The 22063-nt window shown below is 39.0% G+C and overlaps 1 protein-coding gene across 1 annotated transcript in view; it reads left to right on the top strand.

Moving 5' to 3' along the window:
- Window positions 1–22063, top strand: part of LOC117321769 (voltage-dependent T-type calcium channel subunit alpha-1I-like) — a gene marked incomplete in the record, with an annotated part of 230926 nt that overhangs the window by 90580 nt on the left and 118283 nt on the right. The window contains 4 exon segments of the mRNA XM_033876300.1: window positions 7293–7466; window positions 9260–9381; window positions 13012–13163; window positions 20478–20666. Of these exon segments, the coding sequence (XP_033732191.1) occupies window positions 7293–7466; window positions 9260–9381; window positions 13012–13163; window positions 20478–20666 (637 nt within the window).

Below are 22063 nucleotides of genomic sequence, written 5' to 3'. Positions count from 1 at the left end.
TCAGTTAATGGCCTACTCCTCCCTCAACTCTTCTATACGGACATCTCAGTTAATGGCCTACTCCTCCCTCAACTCTTCTGTAAGGACATCTCAGTTAATGGCCTACTCCTCCCTCAACTCTTCTGTAAGGACATCTCAGTTAATGGCCTACTCCTCCCTCAACTCTTCTATACGGACATCTCAGTTAATGGCCTACTCCTCCCTCAACTCTTCTGTAAGGACATCTCAGTTAATGGCCTACTCCTCCCTCAACTCTTCTGTAAGGACATCTTAGTTAATGGTCTACTCCTCCCTCAACTCTTCTGTAAGGACATCTTAGTTAATGGCCTACTCCTCCCTCAACTCTTCTATACGGACATCTCAGTTAATGGCCTACTCCTCCCTCAACTCTTCTGTAAGGACATCTTAGTTAATGGCCTACTCCTCCCTCAACTCTTCTATACGGACATCTCAGTTAATGGCCTACTCCTCCCTCAACTCTTCTGTAAGGACATCTTAGTTAATGGCCTACTCCTCCCTCAACTCTTCTATACGGACAGCTCGGTCTCTTGTTGCATCTAAAAGCTGTTGACAACATGATATTGTTTTTATTCCAGATTTTTTAACAGTAGGAGATAGAAAGCTTACCATTTTACACACTAGACTTAGGAATGGATGCAGTACTCTGCAATATGACCTTTATAGAGTTAACCTCAGTGATAATCCTTTATGTGTGTGTAGGGAAATAGAAATTGTACATCACATACTATTTCTATACATGTCCATTTTACTCTATTGGAAGAAATCACCTGGTAAGAAATCTTAGGAGTCCAAATCTTCCAGAGATCCTTCTAACTGACACAAACACTCTTCTTTGGGGGAATCAAGTTCTTACTTTTGAACAAAATAGTAAAAATTTTACCTTTATTTTTAAGTACATTAAGGATAAAAAACTGTTTATAGTAGTCGTGCGTTGTAAACAATTTCAAGGATACAAATCGTTTCTAGTAGTCCGGCATTGTAAACAATTTACATTTTCAACTTCTTCTCAGTAACCAGCATGCCCAGAGACCCAATATCAGGTCTGTAGCATGCTATCAAGTTTGTTCAAATGGATGACTTTGACCGTCATTCAAGGTCACAGGAGTCAAATATGCTAAAATCTTTAAATGACTTCTTCTTGATAACCAAAAGGCCCAGAGACCCAATATAAGGTCTGTTCAATTCAAGGTCACAGGGATCAAATATGCTAAATTCTATTAACGACTTCTTCTCAGTTATCAACAGGTCCTAGGCAATAGATTACCAGGTTAGGTCCTACAGGTAATAGATAACCATGTTAGGTACTACAGGTAATAGATGACCTTGTTAGGTACTACAGGTAATAGATGACCATGTTAGGTCCTACAGGTAATAGATGACAAGTATAGGTACTACAGGTAATAGATGACCATGTTAGGTACTACAGGTAATAGATGACCATGTTAGGTACTACAGGTAATAGATGACCATGTTAGGTACTACAGGTAATAGATGACCATGTTAGGTAATACAGGTAATAGATGACCATGTTAGGTACTACAGGTAATAGATGACCATGTTAGGTAGGTCCTACAGGTAATAGATGACCATGTTAGGTCCTACAGGTAATAGATGACCATGTTAGGTAATACAGGTAAAACATGACCATGTTAGGTACTACAGGTAATAGATGACAAGTATAGGTAATACAGGTAATACATGACCATGTTAGGTACTACAGGTAATAGATGACCATGTTAGGTAATACCGGTAATACATGACCATGTTAGGTAATACAGGTAATAGATGACCATGTTAGGTACTACAGGTAATAGATGACCATGTTAGGTACTACAGGTAATAGATGACCATGTTAGGTTCTACAGGTAATAGATGACCATGTTAGGTAGGTCCTACAGGTAATAAATGACCATGTTAGGTACTACAGGTAATAAATGACCATGTTAGGTACTACAGGTAATAGATGACCATGTTAGGTAATACAGGTAATAGATGACCATGTTAGGTACTACAGGTAATAGATGACCATGTTAGGTACTACAGGTAATAGATGACAAGTATAGGTACTACAGGTAATAGATGACCATGTTAGGTACTACAGGTAATAGATGACCATGTTAGGTACTACAGGTAATAAATGACCATGTTAGGTACTACAGGTAATAGATGACCATGTTAGGTAATACAGGTAATAGATGACCATGTTAGGTACTACAGGTAATAGATGACAAGTATAGGTACTACAGGTAATAGATGACCATGTTAGGTACTACAGGTAATAGATGACCATGTTAGGTACTACAGGTAATACATGACCATGTTAGGTACTACAGGTAATAGATGACCATGTTAGGTACTACAGGTAATAGATGACCATGTTAGGTACTACAGGTAATAGATGACCATGTTAGGTACTACAGGTAATAGATGACCATGTTAGGTTCTACAGGTAATAGATGACCATGTTAGGTAGGTCCTACAGGTAATAAATGACCATGTTAGGTACTACAGGTAATAAATGACCATGTTAGGTACTACAGGTAATAGATGACCATGTTAGGTACTACAGGTAATAGATGACCATGTTGGGTCCTACAGGTAATAGATGACCATGTTAGGTAGGTCCTACAGGTAATAAATGACCATGTTAGGTACTACAGGTAATAGATGACAAGTATAGGTAGTACAGGTAATAGATGACCATGTTAGGTACTACAGGTAATAGATGACCATGTTAGGTACTACAGGTAATAGATGACCATGTTAGGTACTACAGGTAATAGATGACCATGTTAGGTAGGTCCTACAGGTAATAGATGACCATGTTAGGTCCTACAGGTAATAGATGACCATGTTAGGTAATACAGGTAATAGATGACTATGTTAGGTACTACAGGTAATACATGACCATGTTAGGTACTACAGGTAATAGATGACCATGTAAGGTACTACAGGTAATAGATGACCATGTTAGGTAATACAGGTAATAGATGACCATGTTAGGTACTACAGGTAATAGATGACCATGTAATTAGGTACTACAGGTAATAGATGACCATGTTAGGTAGGTCCTACAGGTAATAGATGACCATGTTAGGTAATACAGGTAATAGATGACCATGTTAGGTAGGTCCTACAGGTAATAAATGACCATGTTAGGTACTACAGGTAATAAATGACCATGTTAGGTACTACAGGTAATAGATGACCATGTTAGGTACTACAGGTAATAGATGACCATGTAAGGTACTACAGGTAATAGATGACCATGTTAGGTCCTAGGTTCTACAGGTAATAGATGACCATGTAAGGTACTACAGGTAATAGATGACTATGTTAGGTACTACAGGTAATAGATGACCATGTTAGGTAATACAGGTAATAGATGACCATGTTAGGAAGTACAGGTAATAGATGACCATGTTAGGTACTACAGGTAATAGATGACCATGTTAGGTACTACAGGTAATACATGACCATGTTAGGTACTACAGGTAATAGATGACCATGTTAGGTACTACAGGTAATAGATGACCATGTTAGGTACTACAGGTAATAGATGACCATGTTAGGTACTACAGGTAATAGATGACCATGTTAGGTACTACAGGTAATAGATGACCATGTAATTAGGTACTACAGGTAATAGATGACCATGTTAGTAATAGATGACCATGTTAGGTAATACAGGTAATTGATGACCATGTTAGGTACTACAGGTAATAAATGACCATGTTAGGTTCTACAGGTAATAGATGACAAGTATAGGTACTACAGGTAATAGATGACCATGTTAGGTACTACAGGTAATAGATGACCATGTTAGGTACTACAGGTAATAGATGACCATGTTAGGTACTACAGGTAATAGATGACCATGTTAGGTCCTACAGGTAATAGATGACCATGTAATTAGGTACTACAGGTAATAGATGACCATGTTAGGTACTACAGGTAATAGATGACCATGTTAGGTACTACAGGTAATAGATGACCATGTTAGGTACTACAGGTAATAGATGACCATGTAATTAGGTACTACAGGTAATAGATGACCATGTTAGGTAGGTCCTACAGGTAATAGATGGCCATGTTAGGTAATACAGGTAATAGATGACCATGTTAGGTACTACAGGTAATAGATGACCATGTTAGGTACTACAGGTAATAGATGACCATGTTAGGTACTACAGGTAATAGATGACCATGTTAGGTACTACAGGTAATAGATGACCATGTAATTAGGTACTACAGGTAATAGATGACCATGTTAGGTACTACAGGTAATAGATGACCATGTTAGGTACTACAGGTAATAGATGACCATGTTAGGTACTACAGGTAATAGATGACCATGTAATTAGGTACTACAGGTAATAGATGACCATGTTAGGTAGGTCCTACAGGTAATAGATGGCCATGTTAGGTAATACAGGTAATAGATGACCATGTTAGGTACTACAGGTAATAGATGACCATGTTAGATAATACAGGTAATAGATGACCATGTTAGGTACTACAGGTAATAGATGACCATGTTAGGTACTACAGGTAATAGATGACAAGTATAGGTACTACAGGTAATAGATGACCATGTTAGGTACTACAGGTAATAGATGACCATGTTAGGTACTACAGGTAATAAATGACCATGTTAGGTACTACAGGTAATAGATGACCATGTTAGGTAATACAGGTAATAGATGACCATGTTAGGTACTACAGGTAATAGATGACAAGTATAGGTACTACAGGTAATAGATGACCATGTTAGGTACTACAGGTAATAGATGACCATGTTATGTACTACAGGTAATACATGACCATGTTAGGTACTACAGGTAATAGATGACCATGTTAGGTACTACAGGTAATAGATGACCATGTTAGGTACTACAGGTAATAGATGACCATGTTAGGTTCTACAGGTAATAGATGACCATGTTAGGTAGGTCCTACAGGTAATAAATGACCATGTTAGGTACTACAGGTAATAGATGACCATGTTAGGTTCTACAGGTAATAGATGACCATGTAAGGTAGGTCCTACAGGTAATAAATGACCATGTTAGGTACTACAGGTAATAAATGACCATGTTAGGTACTACAGGTAATAGATGACCATGTTAGGTACTACAGGTAATAGATGACCATGTTGGGTCCTACAGGTAATAGATGACCATGTTAGGTAGGTCCTACAGGTAATAAATGACCATGTTAGGTACTACAGGTAATAGATGACCATGTTAGGTTCTACAGGTAATAGATGACCATGTTAGGTAGGTCCTACAGGTAATAGATGACCATGTTAGGTACTACAGGTAATACATGACCATGTTAGGTACTACAGGTAATAGATGACCATGTTGGGTCCTACAGGTAATAGATGACCATGTTAGGTACTACAGGTAATAGATGACCATGTTAGGTCCTAGGTTCTACAGGTAATAGATGACCATGTAAGGAACTACAGGTAATAGATGACTATGTTAGGTACTACAGGTAATACATGACCATGTTAGGTACTACAGGTAATAGATGACCATGTAAGGTACTACAGGTAATAGATGACCATGTTAGGTAATACAGGTAATAGATGACCATGTTAGGTACTACAGGTAATAGATGACCATGTAATTAGGTACTACAGGTAATAGATGACCATGTTAGGTAGGTCCTACAGGTAATAGATGACCATGTTAGGTAATACAGGTAATAGATGACCATGTTAGGTTCTACAGGTAATAGATGACCATGTTAGGTAGGTCCTACAGGTAATAAATGACCATGTTAGGTACTACAGGTAATAAATGACCATGTTAGGTACTACAGGTAATAAATGACCATGTTAGGTACTACAGGTAATAGATGACCATGTTAGGTACTACAGGTAATAGATGACCATGTAAGGTACTACAGGTAATAGATGACCATGTTAGGTCCTAGGTTCTACAGGTAATAGATGACCATGTAAGGTACTACAGGTAATAGATGACTATGTAAGGTACTACAGGTAATAGATGACCATGTTAGGTAATACAGGTAATAGATGACCATGTTAGGAAGTACAGGTAATAGATGACCATGTTAGGTACTACAGGTAATAGATGACCATGTTAGGTACTACAAGTAATACATGACCATGTTAGGTACTACAGGTAATAGATGACCATGTTAGGTACTACAGGTAATAGATGACCATGTTAGGTACTACAGGTAATAGATGACCATGTTAGGTACTACAGGTAATAGATGACCATGTTAGGTACTACAGGTAATAGATGACCATGTAATTAGGTACTACAGGTAATAGATGACCATGTTAGTAATAGATGACCATGTTAGGTACTACAGGTAATAGATGACCATGTTAGGTACTACAGGTAATAGATGACCATGTTAGGTACTACAGGTAATAGATGACCATGTTAGGTCCTTGGTCCTACAGGTAATAGATGACCATGTTAGGTACTACAGGTAATAGATGACCATGTTAGGTACTACAGGTAATAGATGACCATGTTAGGTACTACAGGTAATAGATGACCATGTTAGGTACTACAGGTAATAGATGACCATGTTAGGTACTACAGGTAATAGATGGACCATGTAATTAGGTACTACAGGTAATAGATGACCACTGTTAGGTAGCCTACAGGTAATGATGCCCATGTTAGGTAATACAGTAATAGATGGACCATGTTAGGTACTACAGGTAATAGATGACCATGTTAGGTACTACAGGTAATAGATGACCATGTTAGGTACTACAGGTAATAGATGACCATGTTAGGTACCTACCAGTAGGATAGAGGACATGTTTTACACTGTACAAGTCTGATCTGTCCTTAGAGGTTCCTCAGGGAACTGACCACCAGATTAGGATCTGTAATCCTGTCAATAACTAATAGACTGAATGTTTAATGACAAGTCTGATCTGATGTAACTTGTTGTAGGTCTACCAGAGGACAGAATGTTTAATGACTAAGTCTGATGTAACTTGTTGTAGGTCTACCAGAGGACAGAATGTTTGATGTCTGATCTGATGTAACTTGTTGTAGGTCTACCAGAGGACAGAATGTTTGATGTCTAATCTGATGTAACTTGTTGTAGGTCTACCAGAGGACAGAATGTTTAATGTCTAAGTCTGATGTAACTTGTTGTAGGTCTACCAGAGGACAGAATGTTTGATGTCTAATCTGATGTAACTTGTTGTAGGTCTACCAGAGGACAGAATGTTTGATGTATTAATCTGATGTAACTTGTTGTAGGTCTACCAGAGGAGCTCCTGGACGTCATCACAGACAAACAAATTTCCAGCTATCTAGTCAACGACTATGACAAACAGAGCCAATGTAATCACTCCAGTCCCCATGATAACTGTGACATGGACAGATATGATATAGAGCGTCGCAAAGATTCCGACAAAAACAAACATAAAACCAGTATGTCAATCTCAATAGCAAAAAATGCACTTTTTTTAGGGCATCTGACCCGAAGGGTCAGGATGACCTATAGCCATCGTGCACCATCCATCGTCATGCGCCATTAGACTTTTACTTTCAAAACACTACTCCTCCTCAACCCCATAGCGAATTACTACCAAATTTGGTATGAAACATCATTTAAGGAGGGAGAACATTTTCATTGTGTACACTTTCATTGTTAGCCCACCATCATCATCAGATAGTGGGCTATTCAAATCGCCTTGCTTCCGTGGTCCCTCTGTCCGTCCGTCCGGTCCGTCCCTCCATCCGTCCATCCGTAAACAATTCTTGTTATCGCTATTTCTGAGAAAGTACTGAAGATATCTTTCTCAAATCTCATATGTAGGTTCCCCTTGGTCCCTAGTTATGCATATTGCATTTTGGGACTGAATCGGAAAACAACATGGCCAACAGGCAGCCATCTTGGACTTTGACAATTGAAGATTGTTATCGTTTTTTCTGAGAAAGTACTGAAGGGATCTTTCTCAAATTTCATATGTAGGTTGCCCTTGGTTCCTAGTTATGCATATTGCATTTTGGGACTGATCGGAAAACAACATTGCCGACAGGCAGCCATCTTGGATTTTGACAATTGAAGTTTGCTATCACTATTTCTGAGAAAGTACTGAAAGGATCTTTCTCAAATTTTATATGTAGGTTGCCCTTGGTCCCTTGTTAAGCATATTGCATTTTGGGACCGATCGGAATACAACATGGCCGACAGGCAGCCATCTTGGATTTTGACAATTGAAGTTTGTTATCGCTATTTCTGAGAAAGTATTGAAGGGATCTTTCTCAAATTTCATATGTAGGTTCCCCTTGGTCCCTTGTTATGCATATTGCTTTTTGGGAGGGATCGTAAAATAACATGGCCGACAGGCAAAATTTGAGATTTATGTTGCCCTTTGTCCCTAGTTATGCATATTTCATTTATGGACCAATCAGATAACAACATGGCCAACAGATAGCCATCTTGGATTTTGACAACCGAAGTTTGTTATCGCTATTTTACAGAAGGTGCTGAAGGGATCTTTCTCAAATTTCATATTTAGGTTCCTGTTGGTCTATCGTATTGCATTTTTGGACCAATCTGAAACATTGTCGACAGACAGCCATTATCACTAAATCTCAAATTTCTTATACAAGTTCCCCTTGTTTGAAAAGTACTGGAGGGATGTTTCTCAATTTACACAGATTAGTAAGAAGAAGGGAAAAATAGAGAAAAGATCAATCTGACATGGAACCTATAAAGATCATTCAATGGTGGGCGCCAAGATCCCTCTGGGATCTCTTTTTTTTTAGCCCACCATCATCAGATGGTGGGCTATTCAAATCGCCCTGCGTCCGTGGTCCGTGGTCCGTCCGTCCGTCCGTCCGTAAACAATTCTTATTGTGTATAAACTTATATTATGTATAAACTTTCATCGTGTATAAACTTTCCTCCTGTATAAACTTTCATACCATGGTTTCCATCGTCCTTTGTCCGTCAACAGTCGATTTAACTGGTAGGAAGCATCCCCATGTAAGTGCATACTTCTCTAATAATTTCTTTTCCGGCCAACCATTAGAAAGTTGCTGTATACCTTTATCACCCCTTTGACAAAAAGTGTGACCTATGTACAGGTCAAAGGTCAGTGGAGTGCAAAAACAAAACAATGTATAGTAAGGGAGAAGGGGAAATGTATTCTAAAGCATTCTCTAGATATCTTGGTATCTTCTATTAAAACATATACATGTGTCTTGCCTTGCAGGTGGTTTAAGTATATTTCAAAACTTCATGGAAAAGGTGGTGGAGCACCAGGTTTTTCAACGTGGTATCATGTTTGCCATTCTCATCAACACAGTTGGTATGGGGATAGAGTATCACAATCAGGTGAGTGAACAGGAAATATCATGTGATTGTGTACAAGAGCTTGCACCTTATAGAGGAAATATGGAGTGTTATGTCCAAATGTAAACGTGAGTCAAGGTGAACCTGTGTTTTATGTCCAGGTATAAATGTGTGTCAAGGTGTACCTGTGTTTTATGTCAAGGTATAAATGTGTGTCAAGTTGTACCTGTGTTTTATGTCCAGGTATAAATGTATGTCAAGGTGTACCTGTTTTATGTCATGGTGTACCTGTGTGTTATGTCAAGGTGTACCTGTGTTTTATGTCAAGGTGTACCTGTGTTTTATGTCCAGGTATAAATGTGTGTCAAGGTGTACCTGTTTTATGTCAAGGTGTACCTGTGTGTTATGCCCATGTATAAATGTATGTCAAGGTGTACCTGTTTTATGTCAAGGTGTAACTGTGTTTTATGTCAAGGTATAAATGTGTGTCAAGGTGTACCTGTGTTTTATGTCCAGGTGTAAATGTGTGTCAAGGTGTACCTGTGTTTTATGTCCAGGTGTAAATGTGTGTCAAGGTGTACCTGTGTTTTATGTCCAGGTATAAATGTGTGTCAAGGTGTACCTGTGTTTTATGTCCAGGTATAAATGTGTGTCAAGGTGTACCTGTGTGTTATGTCCAGGTATAAATGTGTGTCAAGGTGTACCTGTGTGTTATGTCCAGGTATAAATGTGTGTCAAGGTGTACCTGTGTTTTATGTCCAGGTATAAATGTGTGTCAAGGTGTACCTGTGTTTTATGTCCAGGTATAAATGTGTGTCAAGGTGTACCTGTGTTTTATGTCCAGGTATAAATGTGTGTCAAGGTGTACCTGTTTTATGTCATGGTGTACCTGTGTGTTATGTCAAGGTGTACCTGTGTTTTATGTCAAGGGTGTACCTGTGTTTTATGTCCAGGTATAAATGTGTGTCAAGGTGTACCTGTGTTTTATGTCAAGGTATAAACATGAGTCAAGGTGTACCTGTGTTTTATGTCCAGGTATAAATGTATGTCAAGGTGTACCTGTGTTTTATGTCCAGGTATAAATGTGTGTCAAGGTGTACCTGTGTGTTATGTCCAGGTATAAATGTGTGTCAAGGTGTACCTGTGTTTTATGTCCAGGTACAAATGTGTGTCAAGGTGTACCTGTGTTTTATGTCCAGGTATAAATGTGTGTCAAGGTGTACCTTTGTTTTATGTCCAGGTATAAATGTATGTCAAGGTGTACCTGTGTTTTATGTCAAGGTATAAATGTATGTCAAGGTGTACCTGTTTTATGTCATGGTGTACCTGTGTGTTATGTCAAGGTGTACCTGTGTTTTATGTCAAGGTGTACCTGTGTGTTATGTCAAGGGTGTACCTGTGTTTTATGTCAAGGTGTACCTGTGTGTTATGTAAAAGTGTACCTGTGTTTTATGTCAAGGTGTACCTGTGTTTTATGTCCAGGTATAAATGTGTGTCAAGGTGTACCTGTTTTATGTCAAGGTGTACTTGTGTGTTATGCCCATGTATAAATGTATGTCAAGGTGTACCTGTTTTATATCAAGGTGTAACTGTGTTTTATGTCCAGGTATAAATGTGTGTCAAGGTGTACCTGTGTGTTATGTCCAGGTATAAACGTGTGTCAAGGTGTACCTGTGTGCTATGTCCAGGTATAAATGTATGTCAAGGTGTGCCTGTGTTTTATGTCCAGGTATAAATGTGTGTCAAGGTGTACCTGTGTTTTATGTCCAGGTATAAATGTGTGTCAAGGTGTACCTGTGTTTTATGTCCAGGTATAAATGTATGTCAAGGTGTACCTGTGTTTTATGTCAAGGTATAAATGTGTGTCAAGGTGTACCTGTTTTATGTCAAGGTGTACCTGTGTGTTATGCCCAGGTATAAATGTATGTCAAGGTGTACCTGTGTTTTATGTCCAGGTATAAATGTGTGTCAAGGTATACCTGTGTTTTATGTCCAGGTATAAATGTGTGTCAAGGTGTACCTGTTTCATGTCAAGGTGTACCTGTGTGTTATGCCCAGGTATAAATGTATGTCAAGGTGTACCTGTGTTTTATGTCCAGGTATAAATGTGTGTCAAGTTGTACCTGTGTTTTATGTCGAGGTGTACCTGTATGTTATGTCAAGGTGTACCTGTGTTATGTCAAGGTGTACTTGTATGTTATGTCAAGGTGTAACTGTATGTTATGTCAATGTGTACCTGTGTTATGTCAAGGTGTACCTGTTTGTTATGTCAAGGTGTACCTGTGTTATGTCAAGGTGTACCTGTATGTTATGTCAAGGTGTACCTGTGTTATGTCAAGGTGTAACTGTATGTTATGTCAAGATGTACCTGTGTGTTAGGTCCAGGTGTACCTGTGTTATGTCAAGGTGTAACTGTATGTTATGTCAATGTGTACCTGTGTGTTAGGTCCAGGTGTACATGTGTGTTTTGTCAAGGTGTATGTGTGTTATTTCAATGTGTAAATGTGTGTTAAGATGTGTCAGGGTTATGTCCAAGTATAAATGTGTCTCAGGACGTATCTGTGTTATTTCAAGGCGTTAATGTGTCTAAGGGTGTATCTGTGTCATGTCCAGGAACAAATGTGTCTAAAGGTGTATCTGTGTTATGTGAAGGTGTAAATGTGTCTCATGGTGTATCTGAATTTTATGTCCAGGTGTAAATGTGTTTCAAGGTGTACCTGTGTGTTATGTCAAGGTTTACTTGTGTTATGTCCTGGTGTATCTGTGTTATGTCAAGGTATACCTGTGTGTTATGTCAAGGTATACCTGTGTGTTATGTCAAGGTGTACCTGTGTGTTATGTCAAGGTGTACCTGTGTGTTATGTCAAGGTGTGCATGTGTGTTATGTCAAGGTGTACCTGTGTGTTATGTCAAGGTGTACCTGTGTGTTATGTCAAGGTGTGCATGTGTGTTATGTCAAGGTGTGCATGTGTGTTATGTCAAGGTGTACATGTGTGTTATGTCAAGGTGTATCTGTGTGTTATGTCAATGTGTATTTCTGTGTTATGTCAAGGTGTACCTGTGTTATGTTAATGTGTATCTGTGTGTTATGTCAAGGTGTATCTGTGTTATGTCAAGGTGTATCTGTGTTATGTCAAGGTGTACCTGTGTGTTATGTCAAGGTGTGCATGTGTGTTATGTCAAGGTGTGCATGTGTGTTATGTCAAGGTGTACCTGTGTGTTATGTCAAGGTGTATCTGTGTGTTATGTCAAGGTGTACCTGTGTTATGTCAAGGTGTACCTGTGTGTTATGTCAAGGTGTACCTGTGTGTTATGTAAATGTGTATCTGTGTGTTATGTCAAGGTGTATCTGTGTGTTATGTCAAGGTGTATCTGTGTTATGTCATGGTGTATCTGTGTGTCCATGTTTACCTGTGTGTAATATGTCAAGGTGTACCTGTGTGTTTTGTCAAGGTGTATCTGTGTTATGTCAAGGTGTATCTATGTGTCCAGGTTTACCTGTGTGTAATATGTCAAGGTGTACCTGTGTGTTATGTCAAGGTGTATCTGTGTGTTATGTCAAGGTGTACCTGTGTGTTAGGTCCAGGTTTACCTGTGTTTTTTCTAGGTGTACCTATGTTAAAGTGTGAAGAAAGGTGGTGTGGTAAAATTTGTTGTCTGTTCCCTTTTCAGCCGATGGAGCTTACCCAAGCAGTTGAGTACAGCAATATTGTCTTCTGTGTGCTGTTTGCGCTGGAGATGTTATTTAAACTGATGGCCTATGGACTCTTTGGCTACATACAAAATGGCTTCAATGTTTTTGATGGTTTTATTGTGATTCTCAGGTATGTAGTTTTGCTAAAGTAACAACATTACCATAAACTTTAAAGTGTTGCTAAAGTAACAACATTACCATAAATAAGATTGCTATTGCTACCTTAGCACTGTATAGACAATTGCTTGGAACGATGAACAAGCTTAATTATGCTATCATACTATCGGTACCATAGCACTGTATTGTAACCTGGTCAATGTGTCAAAGTCAGTGTCTCTTGGGATCGGCTGTGCCTTCAGCCCACTTGCCTGCCTAATCACAGTCGGTAGGGAACCAGTGTCATTTAAAGATGATTCATTTATAGGCTATACACAGTAATAGATCAAAACAGGGCTGTGCTGCTGGCCACAAGACCTCCAAATCAACAATACGATGATAATAGTCACTGCTCCATAGCCTCCACAGTGCACGGACTATTCAAACACGCCTACTGCAAGTGATCTGTGCACTGGTACATTGCAGTGGCTACCTTGTGCACCGGCTTTTCGAGCCCAGCACAACAGCATTGATTCAATAAGCCTGTCTTCTGCAAGTGCTTCTGGCACTGGTATGGTGCAGTGATTGCCTTGTGAATCAGCTTATTCAGCCCAGTGCAGCTGTAATGCAAATACTCCTGATGCTGATGCTGGTACAGTGGCTACTTTGCCCACTTGCTTGATCCAACAAATCACACCAGCTTCATCAGTGCGATAGCCGCCCTGTGCAATGGCCAAGATATCCCTACTGTCAGATGACTAATGGTCACTTTTTTCAGTGCCCGCCATTCACTACAACAAGAAAGACTTCCTCTTAACAAACACTTATTCATCTGTTATAGTCCTTTGCCTTCTGGATTTGAAACCTGTCAGCTTTAGTCACAAACATGCCCACCGCCCACTTTTCATCGGCAGATTCCTTCCTCAAATGCTTATACTGATTGTTGGGGCTTATAATGCCATGGTCAAAATACCATTATGGCATAATGGGGGGGGGGGGGGGGGGGGGGGGGGAGTCAGTTTACCATGGCCAGCCCATCAAGAAACTAAGTATTAGTTGTTTCTTTTTTTTAACCAAATTTTTTATTACTTTACTTATTATTCTGTACATCGAAAACTTGAAAAAATTTTTGGTATAGGCAGTTGATAGAAAGTGGGATAGGCGAAGAGAGTCAAACGTGAATTCAAATCCCTCGCGAATATTTGTATAAGAATGACAAGAATACTAAGTGGCGTCCATTTTGAATATACCGTAATATTTAGTTGGTGAGCAAGCATCGCCGTTAAAATACTGATAGAATGATAAAATGATAAATTATATACTTATATCAGAGTGTGTTTTTATATTACAAAACACCAAAATTTCACACACACAAAAAAAAACCACTGAACACTGATATTGTGGTTGAACTCCGACTTCATTAACTACATGTAAAACGTAGTCTAGAAGTTAATTTAAGTTTAAAAATTACGGTCCCGAGGATCCCGGATGGTCACCCGGAATACGTTGTTCGTTATTACCCACGCTGTTGTAAGTTATGTAAGGTTACATGTATACATAGCACTTCACATCGCTTGATTCTCAAAAAGATATTTACCATAACAAAGTTGAAATCAAACAAATTATTTATTTAATTCAAACATTCAGAGCAAATAATCGCCTGGAGTATAAATCATTCGCAATAGACTGTCCCGAGAACTGTTCATCGGTATCAGTGTATACACACGTACGTTAATTACAATGTACGCTAACTCACAACCTATTGTAGTCCCGTCATCTTCCAGGCATTCTTAATGACCCGTGGGTTTTGATCAATGTTTGACACCGCCTTTGTAAGCCATTTAGCAGGTATAATACAGGTACGGTAAATACAATTAAATATGGCCAGACACCGATATCACATGAATGAATCACATGACTTTTCTTGTACTGTCACATGACTCTCATAAACAAAATGGCTACCAACATGGAAAAATCGCCGATCTGTTAACATCATTCGCGAATTTAAAGTCATTATGAGATCAGAATTCGCGAAATTATGTATTCGCGAATAAGTCAAATTAGGTGAGTTCGCGAAATTAAGTACTTGCGAAATATAAGTGATTTACAGTAGAAAGTGGGATAGGCAGGTGATAGAAAGTGGGATAGGCAGGTGATAGAAAGTGGGATAGGCAGGTGATAGAAAGTGGGATAGGCAGGTGATAGAAAGTGGGATAGGCAGGTGATAGAAAGTGGGATAGGCAGGTGATAGAAAATGCATGGGATAGGCAGGTGATAGAAAGTGCATGGGATAGGCAGGTGATAGAAAGTGGGATAGGCAGGTGATAGAAAGTGGGATAGGCAGGTGATAGAAAGTGGGATAAGCAGGTGATAGAAAGTGGGATAGGCAGGTGATAGAAAGTGCATGGGATAGGCAGGTGATAGAAAGTGGGATAGGCAGGTGATAGAAAATGCATGGGATAGGCAGGTGATAGAAAGTGCATGGGATAGGCAGGTGATAGAAAGTGGGATAGGCAGGTGATAGAAAGTGGGATAGGCAGGTGATAGAAAATGCATGGGATAGGCAGGTGATAGAAAGTGCATGGGATAGGCAGGTGATAGAAAGTGGGATAGGCAGGTGATAGAAAGTGGGATAGGCAGGTGATAGAAAGTGGGATAGGCAGGTGATAGAAAGTGGGATAGGCAGGTGATAGAAAGTGCATGGGATAGGCAGGTGATAGAAAGTGGGATAGGCAGGTGATAGAAAATGCATGGGATAGGCAGGTGATAGAAAGTGCATGGGATAGGCAGGTGATAGAAAGTGCATGGGATAGGCAGGTGATAGAAAGTGCATGGGATAGGCAGGTGATAGAAAGTGCATGGGATAGGCAGGTGATAGAGAGTGGGATAGGCAGGTGATAGAAAATGCATGGGATAGGCAGGTGATAGAAAGTGGGATAGGCAGGTGATAGAAAGTGCATGGGATAGGCAGGTGATAGAAAGTGCATGGGATAGGCAGGTGATAGAAAGTGCATGGGATAGGCAGGTGATAGAGAGTGGGACAGGCAGGTGATACAGAGTGGGATAGGCAAGTGATAGACAGGGAGAAAGTGCTGATTGGTCAGGTGTCACTTTGCCATTTTAAGTTGTTAGCCCACCATCATCAGATGGTGGGCTATTCAAATCGCCCTGCGTCTGTGGTCCGTGGTCCGTCCGTCCCTCCGTCCGTCCGTAAACAATTCTTGTTATTGCTAATCCTCAGAAAGTACAGAAGGGATCTTTCTCAAATTTCATATGTAGGTTCCCCTTGGTGCCTAGTTATGCATATTGCATTTTGAGACCAATCGGAAAACAACATGGCCGACAGGCAGCCATCTTGGATATTGACAATTAAAGTTTGTTATCGCTATTTCTCAGAAAGTACTGAAGGGATTTTTCTCAAATTTCATATGTAGGTTTCCCTTGGTGCCTAGTTATGCATATTGTATTTTAAGATCAAACGGAAAACAACATGGCCGACAGGCAGCCATCTTGGATTTTGACAATTGAAGTTTGTTATTACTAATCCTCAGAAAGTACTGAAGGGATCTTTCTCGAATTTCATATTTAGGTTCCCCATGGTGCCTAGTTATGCATATTGCATTTTGAGACCAATCGGAAAACAACAAGGCTGACAGGCAGCCATCTTGGATTTTGACAATTGAAGTTTGTTATCGCTATTTCTGAGAAAGTACTGAAGGGATCTTTCTCAAATTTCATATGTAGGTTCCTCTTGGTGCCTAGTTATGCATATTGCATTTTGAGACCAATTGGAAAACAACATGACCGACAGGCAGCCATCTTGGATTTTGACAATTGAAGTTTGTTATCGCTATTTCTGAGAAAGTACGGAAGGGATCTTCCTCAAATTTCATATGTAGGTTCCTCTTGGTGCCTTGTTATGCATATTGCATTTTGAGACTAATCAGAAAACAACATGGCCGACAGGCAGCCATCTTGGATTTTGACAATTGAAGTTTGTTATCGCTATTTCTCCGAAAGTACTGAAGGGATCTTTCTCAAATTTCATATGTAGGTTCCCCTCAGTACCTAGTTTTGCATATTGGGACCAATCCAAAAACAACATGGTCGACAGACAGCCATTATCGCTAAATCTTAAATTTTATATATAGGTTCCCCTTGTTTGAAAAGTACTAGCTATAGAGGGCTGTTTCTGAATTTACACAGATTAGTAAGACTTAGAGGAAGGGGAAAGTAGAGAAAAGATCAATCTGATATGGAACCTATGAAGATCATTCAATGGTGGGCGCCAAGATCCCTCTGGGGTCTCTTGTTTTTTTTTTGCTGATTGATCTTTTTTCACAGAGTATTTTTCAGTAAATCTCCATTCATTAATCTATACATTATGACAAAACTAAATTGGTCTAAGATAAATGATTTTGATGTGATCATGTAAGGAGGAGGAAGGGTTGGGGGGGGGGTGGGGGGGGGGTCACTTTACTATGGCCACTGTTATAAGCGAGTCTAGCACACTAACTAAGGGGGAATGGGGTAGGATGGGGCTTTGCTGGAGAGCAATACCACATTTTATTATCCCTAAAACATCTGATATGGAAGGAAAAGACAAGTATCTCCATGTCGATGTAAAAAAGGTAGGCCTTAGCTGGCTAAGCCTGTCAGACTATTCCACGAGCCAGCAGTACCATTCATTTGCATATTACGCATTTTTAGCTCGCTGGTTACGATGAGCTAATGCTGTACCCCCGGCATCCGCGTCCACGTCCCACCCCCACTTTAAAGTTTTTGGGATCAGTTTTTGGAAAGCTTCTAAGTCCAAAAGTAAACACCTCGCACCCTTCTGATTTGGTTTATACATTCATTAAAGGTCTAGAAGTGATGTTATAGCAAAATCATGCAGCAAAAATTTGTGATTTATTTTGCATTTTACAATTTTGTGGACTTATTTCTTTTGCACCAAAACCCACTTTAAAGATTTTGGGGGTAAGTTTTGGAAAGCTTCTAAGTCCACACCCTTCTTCTTTGGTTTATACATCCATTAGAGGTCTAGGAGCGATATTATGTGACGTACAATTTCAAAATGACATGCTTATACATACATAAAAAATGATTGCATAGTGTGATTGCTGCCGCCGGTGAGCTTTCGTAATCATTGATTGCACTTGTGCTCTAACCAAGTATTCTCTTTATATACAGACATAATCATATGGTATATAATCTGTCTAATCAATAAAAGTATGATTAGGAATCATCTTGAATTTATAATAACCAATCATTAATTAGTAATCATCTGTTAATCAATAAGATAAAACAGCGCTTAACAAATGTATGTAAAGGGAGATAACTCCAACAGAAAACCAATTATCATTACAGTATACAAAATTGCTGCATGGGAATGATGAACAAGCTAAATGATGCTATTTTCATATTGCTACCATATAACTGTATACAAAATTGTTTGGGATCAAAGGTGTCAACCATCCTGGATTACGCTGGATAGCCCTGGAAAACAATTAAAATTTCCCCAAAATCTTGATATGGTATTATTTCCAAAATCAAGAGTAAATTTATCCCAAACTTCAGCAGTCATCTCTCAAAACTCTGACACTTCAACCCTGGCCCGGTGTCATGCATAATATATACCTCCTGCATAATAAGTATCCGGATACTATTTATTCTGCATAAAAAGTACCCGGATACTTTTTATATCCCTACCAAAACGTACCCCCCTTGCATAAAAAGTACCCCCCTACCAAAAATCTTTAATTTTGACTTTATCAATCTGAAATTGTGAAGATATGATAAGAGGACCCAGGGGATGTCATTTTCAATGTTTCTGACCCCAACCCACCAAATCCCCACCCCAGGGCCAAAACAAATTTTTGTTTTGCCCTGGCCTGGGGCTTTGTGAGAGAGGAGTCGTGGTCACTATGCGTGTCGGTGTATTACGTACATTACAACTGTGCCTAGGTGGCTTCATTTGACACGGTCAGTTAATTTTGTCATTACAACTAGGATACGACAATTCATGATCAAACACTGGTCATATCTGTCAACAAGATTTACTCGCATCAAAGTCAATAATGCCTTTCTCAATTGTAGCTGGTGGCACTCGCTAAAGTTTGTTAGAACAAATTCATTCGGAACTCTCAGAGGAATGTCGCTTATTTCTATGATAAATCCCAATGAGTTCAGGATGGGACAGGAAATAATTTTCCCCAAAAAACGCTAACAACACACTAGACAATCTTGTCTCCTTCCGCCAAGTATTTGCTTGTGATTAAGTAATATGATTCACGCTGTTTGAAGACATCAGTTAAAGATAAATGAACAAAAGAAAATTAGTTAAAATCATACATAATGACCTGTTTTATCCTAGAGTATTCCAAACGCTTGCTTCTTGGTTTGTGCAAGAGGAGTTAACTCCTATACACTCTAGTTCATGCGACATTGGAAAGTCACGTCGAGCTCTCGGGTTGAAAAAAATATAGTTTTTAGCCTCGGATTTACCAATTGGAAATCGATAAGTGTTGTTTTTACGTTCGATACTTAAAATGAAAGTATAATACTTCCGGTTAGTTTATCATTTCCGAGAAATAGACCACAAAAATGGCCGTGCTGGTTGAGTTGGTTGAAGTGATTATGAGGTGAAACCTAACGTTAGCTTGTTTCCACAACAGAGATTCTGATAGTAATAAAGAGGCTGCATGTTTTAAATCAGTCGATAGTGAAATGCTTGCACAAAGCATATCACATGAATGTGCGATTCAATAAGTCACCGGAACAGATAAGGTAGGCCAATTCATCGGGAACAAATTAAATTTCCGAGATGAGTTTCTTCTAACGAAAGTTGTCCGATCTCTAATCAGGATACAGATCAGTTATTACACAGAGAGAAAAAGCAGTAAAATTAAGGACAATTTAAAAACTTTGGAACCAAAATATAATGGGAGAGTAATTCACAGGAATCTTATACATAGGGAATTGTGATGTGGTTTATCAAGAAATATGACGGACATCGCTGATAAATCGATCTCAGAATTAAACTCAATCATAGTATGCCAATTCACCATTCATCACAGCTTTAATGGAACAACAGCCTTTTTTAAATACATATAAATAAAATTCCTTTAAGTGACATAGGGTAATCATGTAGCTGTGATAACGTAACCCTGGCGATGGTTGTCGTCAGAAATTGTCCGAGAGCAGTGTAGGCAGGGTATGAATATTCGTTCTAGGTAATCACCAGTAACATATATTCAGGAATGTCTTCTTATTTGGCTTTTCTCCTGTATTTCAATCCCTCATCACTTTTGAATGGCCTTGACACTTTGATTTTTCTGTATTACAGTATTATAGAACTTCTACAGGAAGATGAAAACAGTGGGCTGTCTGTGCTACGAACATTCCGTCTGCTACGTATTCTAAAACTGGTACGTTTTATGCCAGCGCTGCGTCGTCAGTTGGTAGTCATGCTTAGGACCATGGACAACGTCGCCACATTCTTTGCTCTACTTGTCTTGTTTATCTTCATCTTCAGGTATTTGTTTTTACAGTCATTATACTGTATTGTTTCATTTATACGAAAATCTAGTTCATTAATATGCACTTGAAAGTATGAAAAGAGACTTTTTTCTTATATAATTCACAATGTAGAAAATATATGAATACTAATTCCCTTATTGAATACTCATAGATGGTTTCATAGGGACTACATGTGTTTAATGGTTAATGCATAATTAGACAATAAAATAATTGATGAAAAGCTCATGTATGGTATAACCAATGTATCTCTTTGTATTTTAAAATATGTAGTTTCCAGCAAAGGTATTGTTTATTGTTTGACATGAAAAACATGTAGCCAGTTTGTCCATACAAGCAACAAATATTGTAAAGAGAAGTCATCAATATGTTGAATCATTTGGAAAAATAATTATTGCCCTATATTGTACTGTTGTATTGAGAGCAGCCCAATATTGATAGTACTGTTGTATTGGGAGCTGCCCAATATTGATAGTACTGTATTGAGAGCCGCCCAATATTGATAGTACTGTTGTATTGAGGGCCGCCCAATATTGATAGTACTGTTGTATTGAGAGCCACCCAATATTGATAGTACTGTTGTATTGGGAATGGCCCAATATTGATAGTACTGTTGTATTGGGAATGGTCCAATATTGATAGTACTGTTGTATTGGGAGCCGCCCAATATTGATAGTACTGTTGTATTGGGAATGGCCCAATATTGATAGTACTGTTGTATTGGGAGCTGCCCAATATTGATAATACTGTTGTATTGGGAGACGCCCAATATTGATAGTACTGTTGTATTGGGAATGGCCCAATATTGATAGTACTGTTGTATTGGGAGCTGCCCAATATTGATAGTACTGTTGTATTGGGAGCCACCCAATATTGATAGTACTGTTGTATTGGGAGCCGCCCAATATTGATAGTACTGTTGTATTGGGAGCCGCCCAATATAGATAGTACTGTTGTATTGGGAGCCGCCCAATATTGATAGTACTGCTGTATTGAGAGCCGCCCAATATTGATAGAACTGCTGTATTGAGAGCTGCCCAATATTGATAGTACTGTTGTATTGGGAGCCGCCCAATATTGATAGTACTGTTGTATTGGGAGCCGCCCAATATTGATAGTACTGTTGTATTGGGAATGGCCCAATATCAATAGTACTGTTGTATTGGGAGCTGCCCAATATTGATAGTACTGTTGTATTGGGAGCCACCCAATATTGATAGTACTGTTGTATTGGGAGCCGCCCAATATTGATAGTACTGTTGTATTGGGAGCCGCCCAATATAGATAGTACTGTTGTATTGGGAGCCGCCCAATATTGATAGTACTGCTGTATTGAGAGCCGCCCAATATTGATAGAACTGCTGTATTGAGAGCTGCCCAATATTGATAGTACTG

The sequence above is a fragment of the Pecten maximus genome, chromosome 1, assembly GCF_902652985.1.
Source record: "Pecten maximus chromosome 1, xPecMax1.1, whole genome shotgun sequence".
NCBI classification, from domain to species: Eukaryota; Metazoa; Mollusca; class Bivalvia; order Pectinida; family Pectinidae; genus Pecten; species Pecten maximus.
This window is presented reverse-complemented; position numbering and strand designations above follow the sequence as displayed.